Source organism: Melozone crissalis, unplaced genomic scaffold, assembly GCF_028551555.1.
Source record: "Melozone crissalis strain CALT ecotype California unplaced genomic scaffold, PUWL_Pcris_2 ptg000002l_1, whole genome shotgun sequence".
In the NCBI taxonomy this organism is placed as follows: Eukaryota; Metazoa; Chordata; class Aves; order Passeriformes; family Passerellidae; genus Melozone; species Melozone crissalis.
Genome location: NW_026535780.1, coordinates 17,339,609 through 17,357,536, shown reverse-complemented (window position 1 = coordinate 17,357,536; position 17,928 = coordinate 17,339,609). Strand labels below are relative to the sequence as shown.

Here is a 17,928-nt window from a genome sequence, read left to right as displayed (position 1 = left end):
GGCATTCATTCCTGTGATCCTGCAATAAAGACTAGGTTTAGAGAACTAAACCTTCAGAAAACTAACCACAAATGTTGTAAAGACTTCTTCCCATTTGAGCCCTGACCCAGATTTCTTGGAGTCAAAAGCAGTCCCAATACCAGAAAAATACAAGACTATTTACATAAGGAGGAGCTCAGTACAGGAAAAAAAATTACCATTTCTGTAGACACAGATCTGAAATTAAGGGTCATTTGTGTAAGTCAGTTTACAGTAACATATATACATTCAATCTACAGGCAGCTCCATCTCTGCTATTAGTCATTGCCAGTTTTGATGATTCATCACATTATTGAGTAATGTGCTCCTTACATAAGGTTAATAATTTTTGAGGCTCCTCTCTTATCTAATTTCATAAAATATCCATTTGAGGGACTCTTCAACTCTTGCTCAGATAACCTGGACATCTTTGGATCATCTAGCAAGATGCACCTTTCTTTAGATGCAGCCTTTATTAAGATGTGGTATCTTACTCATGTTTTTCCCCAATTTTTTTCAGGATAGCTTTAATATATTCCTATTTTTACTTCCATTATTACTTCAGCATCCATTTTTACTTCAGCATTCCCAGATTTCTCAAAATCCCTGGAAAGCTCAAGTTAGTTATCAATGATAAAATAATACTTATACACATAAATACACATATGTATATTCATGGTAGGTGTATTTATGTACAGTATCTTACCTATGTGCTGGTAACATTTTTACTTTTAACTGTGGTAACACTGTCACTATTAGCTATTGCTTATTTAAATGCACTTTGCTTATCTTCAGACTACCAGGAAACCCCAGTCCTGTTCTGCCATCCCACAGACAGAGTAGCTCAGACTGACAACAATTGTCACATCATTGACCAGTCCTTGTCCATCAGTAGCAAAATGCATTCTTGGTCTGTTCAACAACTATTGAAAAAGTGTCCCCAGCACAATCAGAAAGTTCCAGGACGGTTTTCCAGAAATTTCCATGGATACTGGGATGGCTTATTTCTGCCTCAAACTATGAACACCAGCAGAGCAAAAGGAAAAAAGAGACTTCACAGCAAATTGTAAATGGATAGAAGGAAAAACATTCAAATTGACATGGCTTATCACAAGTAAAGCTGGTAATCTACAGACTTTGAGATACTGAAAATTCAACTGCACAATATAATGAACAACCTGATCCAACTTCAAAGGTAGCCCTGCCTTCATCAGAAGACCAGACTAGGGAATCACCAAAGGCCCTTTCCAACCTAAGTTATTCCATAGGTCTGTTAAGTCTAACCAGTGGCCCTAAGGATATTATATTCAACAAATATTTACCTGATTTTAATGAAAGAACTTAATCTTCTGAAGGGCTAGCAAATTCTGTGATCTCCTCCAGTTCTCCACCTTCATTAAAACATTGTACTTATTTTCAGCTTGGGGTTCACTACAACCACCGACCTTTTTCCTAGAATTTCAGTAATCTGTGTTCCCTCTTCAGAATACATGTCATTAACCACTTGTTCCCAAGCAAAGTTTCTTGCAATTGTCTGTACTGTTGTACAAAATACCTTTTTTTTTTTATTTTGAAGATTTGTTAAACTCTATCATGCAACTCACTGTATAATCTCTATTTAGCCTCAAATCATCTACATATATTATAGTCACATTATTAACTGTAACATTCATATCATTAATTAAGATATTAACTAGCTCATTTTTACACTCACTTCCAGGAATGCTTTTGTAGAATACATATGTTTTCCTGTAAAAATCTCTATGACACAAATCACTACTTGCCTGTTACTTGCATCTGTAATCTTCCATTACAGTTGTGACTTGTATCAGATCTTGGTGAGGCTGTGGCCATGTCAGAGGTTTAGGCTTCAGCCTAAAAAAAGCAAACAAGATAGCTTATTAAAAAGTACTTATCTCTGCATGTCAGCTACAGCTATTAAATAAAAATAAAATGTTCAACTAATCAAGAAGTTACCAAGTATTATTTATGTACAGCAGAACACATTATTTCATAACAGCAGCTAAAAAAAGCAATAACTTTGGAAATTTGTCCCACGTTACACCTCTAAGGATGCCAAGACACTTCAGTAACATATATATTTACATAGCTTAGAACAACTGTGTAAGGCAAGAATAGAAATTCAGCTGTGATATATCAATAATTCTCTCTCTAGAAAACATACTTATGGTCTGATTTCAGATAAGCTGAGCACCAACAATTTCAAATGAACAAAACGTTTGAAATGTTTACATGCTCGAAAATCATGCTGTCACCAGAACAATACACTCAGTAATGACAGCAATTCAGACAAACGTTTGCATTCTATCCCTAGATTTGCCACCAGCTTCCTGCCCCACTGCAAATCACTGTGGGTGATTTGTCCACCCACAAATCACTTCCCTCATCTATTGAGACAGGAAGCGCTTCGCAAGGACACCCAGCTCACCACTCAGCAACTAAAACTGAGTGTGTCAGATCCCAGCTGGGGCATCCCAGCACAAACCCATGCAAACAGCATCACTCCCGTCCTCCTGAGCTACTACACCTGAAACACATCCAGGAGTAAAACATCCTGTTTCTATCAGACAACTACTTTCCACAAGAAAAGAATACATACATGTAAAATAGATTTTCCCTGATCTGGATGAACTTCCACATATTTGCTTCGGTGAATACAACTGGTTTCAATTAACAATATGGGAAGAGCTGTCACCAAACCTTTTTGATCATGCACTTCTATAAGTATGAAAATTTTGAGTACATACCCCCAGTACGTGTGTAGTTAGTTCTAAATTAAATATATGTACCACTTTACTAACACACTCTGTATACATTACAACGTACAAAACCAGAAATTTAAAAGGATGAAATGAAGATGAAATAAACAGTATTTTTAAATATTTTAATGGTAAAAAACCCTTATGCTCTTACCAAAAAAAAGTGGGGGTTTTTTTGTGAGAGCCATGTGATTGAATATGCTTCAGCATTTTTTTAAATGCTGACTTAGCACTTCGTAATACAGCGATTTGAAGGCCTAGTTTCAAATTCAGTTTATTGGCTGTCATAGCTGGAAAACACATTTTACAGAGATACGTACATCCAAATCAAAGTGCATCACTGGCTACACTTTGTAAATCATGACACTCATTTTGCATCTTCATCCACTAATTATGCAAAGGTTTTACTTGAAATATGGCCATAAATTTCCATCTTCCCTGATATCAATCACTTGTTATTGTAAACCAATGGAAGGCACATTTTTATACTTCTATAAAAAAATTCAGATTCTGAAACTCTTAACTGGGAGGACTTTTAAGCAGATAAGGAAATTCTGCTTCCAAGTTTAAGTCTACAAATACAGAAGGTTTTACAGATGACACATCCTTTCTGGCAACAAAAATCACACTAGGAAACATTTCAAAACATCCATTTTCAAAATACTTTCTCAATAGCATCAGTTTATTTCAAAAAACAATAGGTTTCTCACTTGTTAAAATTCCATCTTGACCTTCAAGTGAGGTATCTTAATTGTCTTTTTTTTTTTTTTCTTTTTAATAACTGATAGTCAGCATACTGCTGACTGTTATCACCAAACAGGTCAGGAAATTCGTAACTTGTTTTTTCTGTGAGATAAAACATGTAATTAATCTTCAAGTTTTACAACTCTTCTAAGCACTTTGCCATGATAACTAGTGATCCTCTGCACAGCACACAAGATCTTCCAGGTCACACCCAGTGTCATTACAGATTATGTTAGATACTGAACTATTTAAAGGTTTTGTTTTCATACAATGAACCACAATAATGACATCCTGCAGCACTTTGTGCACTTATGGCTCCAACTTTCTTGTTGCTTGCCTATGCATGATGCAGCGAATGAATTCTGCAAGTCGTGCTCAACTTGTAACCTTAGCCAAGAACCGTTTTTTCTTTGGTCAAATCAGCCACTCCATCTGTGGTTACTTTTGTACACTTTTTCCATTTTAAAAAAAATGTGGTTATTTAAGAAGACACTGTTTAGAATTTATGCTTAAGAATGTCTCGTCTGGTACATCTTTCCCTAATGACTTAGTTCTTTGTGAATTTCATTATGGACCCAGAATCTAGCAATCACCATAAGTCAAGCCACACCACAAACACCTATACTTTCATCCAAGTGTCAGTAGAGCAAGCCTCTCCCACTGTGTAATTTTTTCTGATATTTGTTTCTTCAGAACTTTGGCAATGTTTTCCAGACATCTTTCAACAGTATCTGCTGACAAAAGAATGTGTTTTAGTTTTTCACCACATTGTTTACCATGTATTATTTCAGACATTTATAGTACCACAGAAAGAGGAAATGCTTCCCCAACAGAATCTGTGTCTTCTGCTACTGAGAAATCTCAAAAGAGGCTTCTAATGACCTATCACTAAGTGTAGTGAAATCTTGTAAAATCTTGGATTGATTTCATCATTGATTTCATCATGACGTCAACACTGCTGAAAAAAACCTGCAGATGCTTGTACGCTTGTCTTCATGTTTTGGGTGCTTAGTTTTTAAATGCCTTGCTAATTGTGATGGCTTCATACTATCATCAGCTGATACCTCAAGAAACAATGTCCATCATTTCCAATAGCGGATGTACATCCGTATTTGAAATACCATTCTTGATAAACCAAATTGTTTTGGCTGACTTCTTGTCACCTCTAATTGCCAATGGTTTTATCTCTTAATACACCTGACCAAGAGCTCATGCTAGAAGTAGAAGAAGCATCAGCTCTGCCATGTTCTTAATTTTCATATTATTAGTATTATCTTCAATCTGTAGTCTCTTTGCAGGAATTTTTTTAAGCTACTTGCCTACTTTCTGAGGATTTGCTTGTAAAAACTTTGTAAAAACTAAATATTATAATCCACAAATCCTCCTAACTGGGCCCAAGTAAACTGCCTCCATCACACTACACTGGAAGTGAATGAACAAATGAAGGTGTTACTGTGACCCCATCATACTGTGCAATACTAAATCTGTCTTCGGGGCACCTCATGAACCAAATGTGACACAGACCATCCAACATACAGACCTAGAGAGGGTGCCAGTATCAATATTAAATAAAGCTTATATTTTAACTGAAAAATAAGAAAGAAATTAACTCCTAGATTTTCTTCACACATTCCACTGGATGGTCATCTACACCTGATTTTAGAGGCCGCTGATATGGAAAACATCATAAAAGCAACAAATTCAAACAACTCAAACTCAAATTCTTCCCAAAGAACGAAGATCTGCAATCTAGTTCTAAACACACATTAAAAAACTAGTTTAGGCATACTTCTGTAATTGGCAAATTATGATTATTTCTTTCCTTCAACTGTTTAATCTATGTAGATGTAAAATGCTGGGGTGGGGGGTTGGTTTTCATTTGGTTGGTTGGATGAGTTTTGTCCTTTTTTTAACTTTACATCAAGGATGTGCAAAGCAAAATAAATACAGAAATAAATAAATAAATAATGTCAGAATTCTCAAGTAGACAGTTCATTGTATAATCTCCTCAAACTTCATGTGCTGATTTATCTGCAATACCACCTGCCCAAACCTGAGTTTCTGGCTCTGCAAGCTACTAAGCTGCTAACTGCATTTGGCAAACATGTTTGTCAATCTTCTGATAACAGGGAAGCAAGAATTCACTACACTTAGCTTTGCATCATTCCTCTTGAAAGAAAAAATGACCACGATATCTGGGAGAAATTATTGCAGTGTGAGGGAGATCTCAATAGCTGATGGAGATGAAGCAAAGTTAGGCTTGTGGTTGGCTGAGGCGCATGACTGCAACCCACAACAACAGTACCCCCTCTGATCTTGCTGAATTAACATCCTTCTATAACAGAAATCTATTTTATGTTCTTGCCAATAAGGTACACTTAGGTGCATTTACACCTAAGCAATGATTATAGTTCCACATTTTCGCTATGCTGTAAACTAAATACTGACATGCATGTCAAATACTATTTAGGAAAATACACTAAAATATAGGAAAGTTTTTTTAAAAGCATTTAAACTTTTAAAGATAAACATAGGTTTTTAACAACAATACATAAAGTTTTGTGTCGTGGTTTATATTGAAAAGGGCTTTACTGAACAGAGCAAATTAGTTGAACTGACTGATTCTGTTTTCACCATGTTCCAAAGATTCTAACAGTTTCCATCAGGTTCCAAAGATTCTAACAGCTGCAGCCCACTCATCCTTTCCTAACTGATTAGAAATCAAGAACAGGTTGGGAACTAAGAGAAAGGAAACATTTAATTTATTTAAGGCTTCAGTCATCAGTTATTTTCATCACTAACTCAGTTACTGACATTTTTAAATTAACAGGTTATTGCCTAATCAGCTCAGATGAAGGTTGATTCTTTCAGGAGACAGCCTGCTCACATGACAATGTTTGTCATTTTCATTCAAGATCCAAAAAGCCACTCTAATGTTAATATTTAAAAAAAAAAAAAAAGCAGTCTTCACTGCCTGATGTACACTGGGTCATACTAATTTCCAAACATGTTTTTACTCCAGGTAAACAAAGCCTTCAAGAAGGAAAGTCAGCCAAACTAGATTGTACAAGATGAACTATTTTATCTAGAGCTTTGAATGTCTATTAGCCCCTAAAGGCTGGTCTGAACATATGACAAATGCTGCTGCACAGTTAAAAAAGAGAAGCATAATCCAAAACTTGGCCCTTCAACCTTTGACAGAATAGTTACTGGTGCAGACATGGCAGGGAGCAGAGGTGAGGTGAGACAGCAGACAAGAACTCTGTCACAGGAACTGTTTGCAGTGCTGACAAAAACAGTATTACCAACATTTGTAAGGTACTAGTATGGATTGTCATACTCAAGCAAAAGACATGAAAAGCTCTTCTGGGATAACAGACCATGAAAGAGCAGTCCAAAATTAACAAAGACTGGAAGTAAAGAGCGTTGATATAAATGTTCTCAAAAAATCTTGAGCTTCTGAGGAGCAAAGCTGCTGCAGAGATACCACGCATATATTGAATGAAACTAAGCAGGGACAACAAAGAAGTCCCATAAGTAGAAGAACTGACAGACTTACATGAAGATGGGACTACCACCATTTTTTTACTTTACTAGAGGAAAAACCTTTTATAACCTGAGGAAGATTTCTGGAAGTTCTAGTAGGGATTCTTCCAATACTGAAAATCTGAAAGTTTCAGGGACTAGCAAGACTAGCAACCTGCCATCTTGATGAGCCAGAAGAAATTATATCTGCACAGCCAAAAATAAACAAAATTTCAACTGAACACATTGTCTGATCTGCAGAATTGCATGAGATGCCAATTAGACCAAGCAAAGTGAAAATACTCATTAGGGGGACTGAGCAGTTTTCACATTCAGGGTAATGTCAAAAGCAAAATACCTGTATTTTCTTGATCTAATTTACAAAAAAGGCTCCAATAGAAAGAAAAACAGATAGTGAAGAAACACTGAAAGATGAGGATTTTTAACTAAACAATTTCAAAAGTCAGAATTCAAATAATGCAAGTCCTTACCACTAATGGAAAAGGGAACACTATGGCATAGGGGCAATATTTACGGTTTTCTTGCATCATGGACAAATTTTTTTTTTTCCTCATGCTTAAATCCCTTTTTCTTGTCTCTCAAAATAAATGCCCAGTTTGGCTCTTGAATATGTCAATTAAGGGTTAAAATCTTTGAGGTTATCTTTACATAATCTTAAAAAGAGGATTACATACAGCAATGTAAGTCACCATCTTTGTAGTTATAATCTTCCTGAAAATGAGGGGATTAATTCTGACATGGCTACAATCACCACACATTCCCAAATATGAACTTGCTACGCCTCTTTATTCAAAGTCTAGGTTAAACTTCATTGATCTGAAGGATGTGAAGCTTTACTTTTCAGAACTGTTCATCAATACATACAAATACCACTCCCATCCTCAAAATTCCTGCACAACAAAAATTCACTGAGACTCTGGAGAGCCCTACAAAGACCACAATGATCACAACCCTTCTTTCTAAACCATCCTCCTCACACGTAACTGTTACATCAACTGGAAGAGTACAATCTAGTTATTAACTTCTACAGCTGATACTTTAATATTACTTCAGTTGTCATATATTATTTTGGGTAAATACAGATTGATTAGGACAAAATGAGACACAAGCAAAACCATTCCATGGACAACATAGAAGTCTATTAAAAAAATTAAAGGATCTCCTCATTCATATGAAATTAAAGGATCTCCTTATTCATATGAATATCTCCTAATTCATATGAATCAACAGTTTCACAGAAGTCAGTCTCATTAACAATAACAACATTTATAAAATTTACACTTCTGTGAACAATACTCTCCAAATCTCAAAATGCTATTAAAACATCAGAAATCAAAGGGAACAGCTACAGTGAATATTTAATTTATTTCTTTTTCAGTCAGTAGAATAATTACTTATTCATAGAATTTAAGCAGGCACATTTTAAATTGCATTACTCATTTGAAAATGATTGCATCTAGTGCAGGTATTTCTTGTAAAGCTGAAAGTTAAGAAATATCACTGGAGCAGCAAACACACATTTATAAATTGCCTGATGCTGTGAACCAGTAATTGAGGAGATATTTAATGAAGAATCAAGGCACTCAGATGTAAAAGAGCACACTCACCAAGAGAGAAAACTACTTTCTTACTCATATGACACCACAAGAATCAAGCGAGGAATAAGAAAAAAAAGTACCAACACAGTATGGTCCAATTACCTGTGATATCACTTCATAACATATGAAAAATCCCATCACTGAAATCAGTTAAATTTTTTTCTACTTTAATTCATTCATATAAACAATTAATGCTAAAGGTTAGAGAAGTGAACAGTGATTTTGAAGGCTGTACTGTAGCTCTTCTGAGTGTGAAGTATGGGAAGGAAAGATTCTAGGGAAACTCCGCCCATGGTGGAGCATGCAGGGTGACACAGCAACCCTGTGTGAGCATCTTTCAGGAGAAGACATCTGTTCCACTTTGTTGGGTAGCACAGAAAATCATCCACACTTCTAGTCCTGCCTCCAGGCCCTCTTCTTCCACCAAAGAAACAAGGCTAGGTGAGGGAAGGGAGTTACCAGGCTGATGAAAATCAGCAAGTATAGGATCAGAAGCAAGTTTATTGATGTAAAAATAAGAAGGAAAAAAAAGAGAAAAAAATGCCTTTTCTTAGTCAGATGCAAATAAGTTTCTTAATCAATCTCTTTCCATTAAGGCTTTGAAAATCCAGAATTTTTATTCAACACAGTTCTGATTGAAAAGTCCATTTCACTATTTATCAACGTTTAAAATGCTGATGGTTTTGTCACAGCTAATTGAACACATGTCTAATTAACTGGTTTTTTTTTAAAAAAGAACCAAAACTGTATTACTTCCAGAGAGAACCAGTAACTCTATTATCATTTTAAAAATTAAGGATTTCTCCCTTTGCCATCAGGAAACTTTCACCTCAGTAATTTGAGATGCACAAACAGAAACCAGACCTGAAACAGATCTGGAGAAACATCTGTAGACCTAAAAATACGTTGGCCTTTCTTACACTGAGCAAGACAGTAAAGTTACTTCTACAATTCTTCTTGCCCTCTGCAACATTTACAAAAAAAAAAAAGACTTGGCATTCCCTAAATGGATATTTCTGATCATCAAAAGTTAAAATTACAGTAATAATTACACATAGGCAAATAGAGAACTTAAAGTTTTCTTTCCTCAAATGCCACAAACCTTACCACAAACCAAATGCCACTTTAAGAAGCAATGGAAATACTTATCATAAACACCAGCATGGCCTTCTGAGAACCACTGAACATTTGCTTCATGCTGAATACAAAACTAATGCGTTCTTCACAAAAATTTCATCTCTCCTCCATTTGAGATGTTCTCCTTCTCTACGATTTACTATTTCAGGCCAATTTAGAAAGTCTGCAATTCCATTCTCTTTTCTAACAAATGTATGTTAAACAGGAATATACAGTAAAGCCCAATACAAATTTTGGTTTAGGTGCAATGGACTAGGGATACAGACAAGACATCATGTAGGCCAAGTATTAGCTTTAATTAATCAGCAATTAATTGGTGTATGGGGGAAGGCAGGGGAAGAAAAAACAACCATACTCCTGTGAAACAACCTTACTCCTATAGCTTCCAGTAAAAAGCTATATTCATGGATATCTTATACACTCAATGAAAATATTTGCTGGTTTGATTCCTTTCAAAAGAATGCCAGAATTTAAAATACTCATAAAGCTGGCAAAATGGTACCTTGACATGCCTCAGCCACCTACAGGAACTCTGACATATGCACTCTGTTGCACTGTTAAGGAGCCAAAATTGTTTGAACACAAGAACAAACTTTAAGAAAAAGAAAATATTTCCTAGCTATGCTATTGTTTTAATTATTTCATGTTACACATCTTTCTAGCTGGCAAAGACTTTAAAAAGGGTATATAAAGCTCTAAATGAACATATTGTAATAGTAAAGCAGGCAATAAGTCACACTTAAAATTACTAGAAGTTGCAAAAACATTGAAGAGATTGTTTTTCAATATCAAATAAAAGCCTTGACAAGCTTCAGTTAATTGAAATTAAGTGAATGAATTGAACAAGAACTATGGAGTAATGAAGCACCATTAAGCAGCAGGTGGGGTTTTTGTCATTCTTACAGATACACTGAAAGAAATGGTTCAGAGGTAAAGCCCAGTAAACAGTGCTTCAATGTGTGACTCCTGCTAGACATATGAGAGAAAAACAAAGTCCAAGTCACACAAACAGCTCTAACCTTTGATTTTTACTCTGATGCCTTACCCTGAATGTCTGAAATTCTTTCAATTTAACTTAATAGATCTGTTTATATGACACTGGGGTATTACTTTTTTTTCTTCACAGACTAAACCAAGTTCCACATCTTCTGGTATTCTGTTTTTGCCCCAAGCAGCCAATTCCCATACCTTTTTATCTGCATGAATTTAAACACTTCCTGTTTTTTGAACCTCTTATTTTTTTGTTGTTCTCACCTTTGCTACCTTTAAATTTCAGTCCTATGTATATTTTTCTTTGCATTTTTTACCTATATAATCTAAAATTTTTCTGGGAGATATTTTAATTATTCCACACAAAAGTACACATGAAATCCATATGTTACAAATAAAAAATATTTCAGAATGCAACAAAGTAGCATGCATGCTTACCATCAGGTTTTCTACCTATGTCTTAAAATTATGCATGAAACTGAAGAACCTGAAACATTACAAGTCCTAACTTATTTAACAGTATGCTCAATGAGGGAAAGATTATTAACTTTCAGAATCCTTGTGAAAACAACTTAAGCAATAGTTCTATGCGCAAACTGAATGCAAAAGATGGTACAAAATGTATTCAGAATCATAAAGCATAGATAAGTTTAATAATTACCCAGTAAATTTGTAAGATGCTGTGAGCAGTACTGAACAGCCTCCTCACCTATGAGATACCATTTGTAAAACAGTAGCATGTGTCATTGTTTAATAGCTTAGAAGACACTAGAAATGGAAATCAGTTTTTCCCTGATCATTTAAAATAATGCTAAGAGCAGTGATTTTACTTCTCAGACAATGGAAACACACAGTGACAGAACTTCTAGGACAGGATTGTAGTAAAGATTGTAGTAAAGTTTGTTGAGCAACAAATTATTTTCTGTGCTACCTACTGCTAAACTTGAGTCAGAGAAATACTGAGGGACTGAAATGGAAGTCTCTACCTTAAATAAAAATCTAGGATAGTTTATAAAAATGCAAAGCTAACAACTTGAAACTACTTAATAGAATAGTTAGCTACTTATCAAGATCATAAGATTCCTTCAGATCCCTTTAGTACTTACTCCAATTCCTTAGGTATTGATGAGTTTAAAATACATATGCTAAAAAAAAGTAACTATTTCATCAGGCACATAAATATCACCTATACAAACAGATCTGGAAAACCTGAAAGGACAGTAAAATGTACTATTCAAAACATTTGTAACTGTAGGACATATTCTATGCTAATGGTGAATATTGGAAACTTTTTTTTTTTCAAGTAGAGGTGCTCCAGTGCCTCACCATCTTGATGGCCTTTAATTAAACTCTCTCCAGCACATCCATGTCTCCTTTGTACTGAGTAGCACAGCATTCCAGATGAGGCCTCATCACCAGTGCTGAACAAAAGGCAAGGACCACGTCCCTCAACCAGACTGAGATCCTTTGTCTAATTCAGCCCAGGAACCCGTCACCCTCTGTCCCCATGGCATATTGCTGCATCATGTTCAATCTCATGTCCACCAGGTCCCCCAGGTATCTTCTGTCAAGAGCATGTTTTGCTTCTCCAGTCAAAACACAAACATACTACCAAAACCATCTTCAACTTACAATGTCCCTCACTCCTTTATCTAAGAACAGTTTACAAGTATTACCCTAAAAAATGAAAATTACTTGAGGCTGAGAGATCTGGAAAAGGACCAAAGCTTGTTAATTAGTACTTCAACAAAACAAATGAGAAGAAAGCTATGAGAATATCCTCATGCTTTCTGTTTTCATCAACATACTTTTGGGAGTGAATCTTCAGACCAGCCAGAACAGTCAGGGATACAGCAGCATTTGATTTCTCATCTTTTTGCCAAAGCCACAGTACATACTGGTGATATAAACACAGTAGTGGTTTCCTTAGGATCTGCTTTCACAGAAGTAGAATGTCAGCTTCAGCACTCTCCTCTTCCAAGGGTTACAAGGCCTTGACAACAGGACAAGGCACTAGTTTTCCCTGACAGCAAACCAACACCTTCTCCAGAGATACTCCGACATCCCTGATACACTGTAAATATTTTGTTACAAAGTTCCCAGTTGCCAAGCCTGCAGCAGATCGACAGAGAACTGAAGTGGAAAGCAAACTGTAACTCTTCTTAAAACACAGGACATTCTGAGATGGAAGAGAACCCCAAGGATCACCCTATCCAACTCCTGACTCCACACAGCACAACATAAAAGTTAAACATCTTTTAATATAAAGTCAAAAACATCTCAGAGCACTGTCTAAATGCTTCCTGAACAGAATGCATTGGTCAGTTCCCAGGGCTATGACATTACTGGTGTTGGGATACACTTGGTGGGATGAGTCTCATGGTTGGACCACTGGGATAGAGGGCTACTGGCTGTTCGGGAGCAAAAGGCAGAGCAGGCAAGGTGGAGGAATTGCTCTGTTTGTGAGCAAGGGTTTGATTGCACATCCTTCCAGTTAGTAATGATATGATTGAGAGCCCCTGAGAGAGGATTAGGGGTATGGAAGAAAAGGAGTTGTTGCAGTGGGTGTCTACAACCGATATCCCAGCCAGCACATAATCATTGATGAATTATTCTCAAGGCAATTTAGGGGAAACCTATGAATTTGTAGCCCTTACCCTCATAAAAGATTTCAATTAATATCAATCAGGAGCACCACACCACTGTGATGAGGAAGTCTTGGAAATTCTTGAAGTCTGTAGGAGGTAACTCCTTGTCACAGGTACTCAGTGAGCCAGCCAGCCCTCCCATTCTTGCTATTCGTGAATACAGAAGGACTCGTGGGGGATGTGACAGTAGTTTTCTGTCTTGGCAGCTGTGATCATGAAATGACCCTGTTTAACTTTATATCCTTCTAGGATAAGGTCTCTGACCTTTTGGATGAAGGGAAGGTGGCAGATACAGTTCTGGATTTTAGCAAAGCTTTTGATACTGCTCCTCACAACATCCTTCAGGACAAGCTGCCCACCTGTGGGAAGAGCAGGTTCATGGTATGCTCAGTGAAGAACTGTCTGAAGGGCAGAGCTCAAAGGCTTGTACCAAATGGGACTGGTGACCCATCCCAGTGCTGTTCCTCAAGGCTCAGTTCCAGGGCCAGTCCTGTTCAATATTTATATCAATGAACCAGATACTGGAGTTGAATGGACCAGTATCAAGTCTGCTGACTGGAAGCTGGGAGGGAGGTGCTAATCTCCTGTCCAGGTTGTTTAGTGACAGGACATGTAGAAATGGTTCAACACTGAGTCAGGGGAAGTTCAGACCTGACATTAGAAAGTATTTGCTCACTGAGAAGGTGGTTAAACACTGTAACAGGTTTCTTAGAGAGATGGTCTATGCCCCAGGCCCGTCAGTGTTTAAGAGACATTCAGACAGTGCCCTTAACAACATAGTTTACCTTGCTGTCAGCCCTGAACTGCTCAGGCAGGGGGACTAGATGATCACTGTAGGTTCCTGCAAATTGAAATATTGTACTCTATTTTATTCTTGCAAACTGACAGCTTGGGGTCATGACCACTTCCCTGGGAAGGTTGTTCCAGTGCTTGACCCCACTTTTGAGATCCTTTCCAACATACGCCACTCCATGATTCAGCAGAGAATTTCTGATTAACCAACCAAGCCAAATAGTTTTAAGCAACTCCTTCACCTCCTATCACTGGACACCAGAAGATCAGCACCTCCTTATCTGTTCCCCATCATAAGGGAGCTGTAGACAATGACGTCACCTCTATGTCTCATCTTCTCTAAGCCAAGCAAACACAGTATCCTGAGCTGCCCCTCATGTCATGTCCTCTACTCCTCCTTTGGACAAATTCTAACATTCTTCACAATGGGTCTGATATAAATATTACTGTATATTTATATACAGTATAAACTCTCCTTAAGCCAAGTTGTATGCATTTTCCAACCCTCCATCTCAGAAATCAAATCTATATCAATAGCAGTAGATGAAGAGAGCAAGCTATATACAAACAGTATTTTCTCCATTTTTTTCAAGTACATTCATTGACCATTGCTACGAATGCTTCAGAATTGATCTGTGCACTATCTATAACATATTACCAGCCTCATATAAGGGTCTAAGAAAAAATATAGTACCATTACAGAAGTTTACAAAAAACTGTATTTCTGAGTGTTATGCAAGAGGCCCAGACAAATGACTATGATTCCATTGCACACATCTGCCTGTTCTGGTCTGCCTTATACTTGGACCTTTTTAGCCTTGTTTCCCCAAGCAATCATCACATGCATGACTCATACTGTCCACCTGCCTCTCCCCCCTCTTCCTTTCATCTCCATCCCTCTAAGTGAATCTGTTCACCACCAAATTCAGTTAAAATAAACTGAGAAGTAATATCTTCTGAAACACTAAGTTCCCATGAGTTTCACAAAGTTCAATAGCCTAGCAGAGGAAAGAGACACAACTTCATGTGCTTGCTGAGCAAAGGCTGCAGTGTGAGTTCAAGCTCTCTACACTGCCTGACTCAAAAGCTACAGAAACACCACAGAAAGCTCTGAATCAGTCTGAGCTGCAGCAGTGCACAGTGCCTTTTTATCACAAGTAAGAAGGGTCTAGAACAGCACATGAAGCAAAGAATTGTAACTGTAAGAAAAGTCTGTATGGAGCCTAGTTCCTCTACTACAGAGCAACTTACAGCAAAATATTTACAGCATGCATTGCTTGCAAATCTTAATCACAATGATGCCTCTAGGTCCTACCACAATGCCAAATATTGAAAAATACCACAATGCCTCCTCTGCGAGTTACAGACAAAAATACACATGCAGCAAAACAAACAGAGTAAACAACTTTCATGTTTCTTGAACAGAACAATGGTAGGTGAAGGCCAACACATATGTCAAGATATCAGGGAAGAATATTTTCTCCTTAATTCTAATATTTAGCTAAATAGTTCTCATATCTGTCAGAACACTATATATGCTAGCCACACAAGCCTTCTGGGTTGTCTTCTGCTATGCAGAATCCTAATGCTTAGTATAAATTATTGCTCATCAGACTTGCATTAAGAGCAATGTAAAGCAATATATTAAGATAGATTGTTAAAATATGGGCAGATTTTAGTGTACCTACACTGCAAACAGAAAACTTCACCCCCTAGTTACATATAAGTACTTCCATATTAAACTATGTAGGTAACCTATTTTCACCATATGGAAAATGGAGAACTATGAGCTTCTGAACAGGCAGAGAGCCTGAGCACATACCAAGAGTGCCCAGATAGCTTATAAAATCCACTTGCAGGAATTTGTGTCTGTCAGCACCACCTTATTGGTTACAATAGCTTTGACTGGTGTAAACACATCTCTGCTGCAGCCATAGCAAAATTAGCAAACATGGAACAACTTTAAAGACTTTAACCAAGAGTGCTGCTGTTACTCATACATCCCCCCCACTATGTTTTTACGGGATATGAAAAAGGTGACTAAGGAATACCAATAATGGGAAATACATTATTACTGATCCACAAAATAGTTTCCCAGTCTCCCCATTGTTTTGATAAGTCACAAAAAAACAATAATTCAAAGAGGGGAAGAGAAGCCTACTCAGTGTTATGAGAAAGTGGCAGAAAGGGTTTAGCACAATTTTTGTCAGTAAGACATTTGATGTAATCCACCTCTCACCAGTAACTTTATCTCAAAAAATAGCTCAAAGAGGTATAAGTAGAATTCACTGCATGTTCTCACGCTCTTTTCTCTGAATATTTCATTTTTTAAAAGTGCTATGCAAGGCTCTTTCCAGCTGTCAATCTCAGCAGTGTTAAAACACTAAAACATGTCTGTCCTACTTCCAGTCACAGACTGCACTAATCTTACCTACTGCTACCTGAGAGCATTCAGCCAAGCACTGGCGCTTGCTTTTCAAAAATAGCCCTTCAGTCTCTACAGTGCTAGAGAATTCAACCTGATCCTTACCAGGGCTCTAAGCTGATGAATAATTCTCACGTCTTAAAACAAACAGTTGCCTGTTTCTGCTAATTATTTTCCAATCCAATTTTAGTCTGAGTTAATATGATTCCAAAATTTAACTACAAAAAAAAATCGCAAGTTGAGAACATGAAAATTAATAAAAAGCAGGTCACTGTTTTTATTAATAAATAAAAATTAATTAATTAATTAATAAAATTAATAAAAAAAAGGTTGTACCAGAAGGGCCCAAGGTTTGACTTCTCAAGGGTCAATACTGAACCACAATAATATCTTGCATAGTAAGTTTAACACATTACAAAAGCAACAGTGAATGAAAACACACTTTAATGAAGGTCAGCATCCTTTCTAGATAAAAGCTAAAGACTAAGTTATAAAACTTAAAATTATTAACAGCTTATTCTTGTGAGCAACACTGCTTTGAAATCAGGTGCCTACAAAAAAGTGCACAGAAAAGACCAGCTTCTCACTGAAGGAGGTCAAAGTCATTCCCTAATTCAGGTTGGTTTTCAAGGGACTTGTGAGGGTAGATATTAGAGGAAAGACAAGCAAGAGAAAAGCATCTTCAGCATCTTTTATTCACAAAATGTACACTTGCATGGTATGGTCAACACACAGGCATTCAGCCTGAAGAGCACTAGAAATGCTTAGTCATTGCCGAAGTCTTCATCCCTATGAATCTCTCCTCCTCCTGCTGTCCTTTCTTGTGCCTTCCCCAGTTGTACTGTACGGCTTTCAAGATGGGGCAGGACACAGAAAAAGTTGAAAAAATACACAAAGCATTCATTCAAGCTAGGAATGCACTGTGCACAGAAACAGTGGCATGATGACATTGTCTGTTTTATTCTTTAGTCTATTCCTACATCTTCTACATCAACCTTTAGAAACACCAGTTTTTGAGCTGTGGAGTGTCACTAAACACCTGGGAAAATGTTCTTAGTTCCCCTCTGTTATAAGGGAGGGACTGAAACACAAAATGTTCAAACATGCAGGAAAAGAAGCCCAAAGTATATGTCTCTGCTAATAAAGATTTATTTAATCAATTTTGATTACTTATAGCCTTTAAAGCTTTGAAACTGAAGCAACCAGCATGATAGATTTATACAAGAGACAAGAACAGCAAACACCTCTGA

The 17,928-nt window shown here is 36.9% G+C and overlaps 1 protein-coding gene across 2 annotated transcripts in view; it reads right to left on the bottom strand.

Moving 5' to 3' along the window:
• Nucleotides 1–17,928, bottom strand: part of WWP1 (WW domain containing E3 ubiquitin protein ligase 1) — a 59,922-nt gene that overhangs the window by 35,229 nt on the left and 6,765 nt on the right. For both annotated transcript variants that reach the window (XM_054281857.1, XM_054281947.1), the window contains exon 2: nucleotides 1,803–1,893. In XM_054281857.1, the coding sequence (XP_054137832.1) occupies nucleotides 1,803–1,872 (70 nt within the window). In that variant the 5' untranslated portion in view covers nucleotides 1,873–1,893. The remainder of the gene's footprint in view (nucleotides 1–1,802; nucleotides 1,894–17,928) is intronic.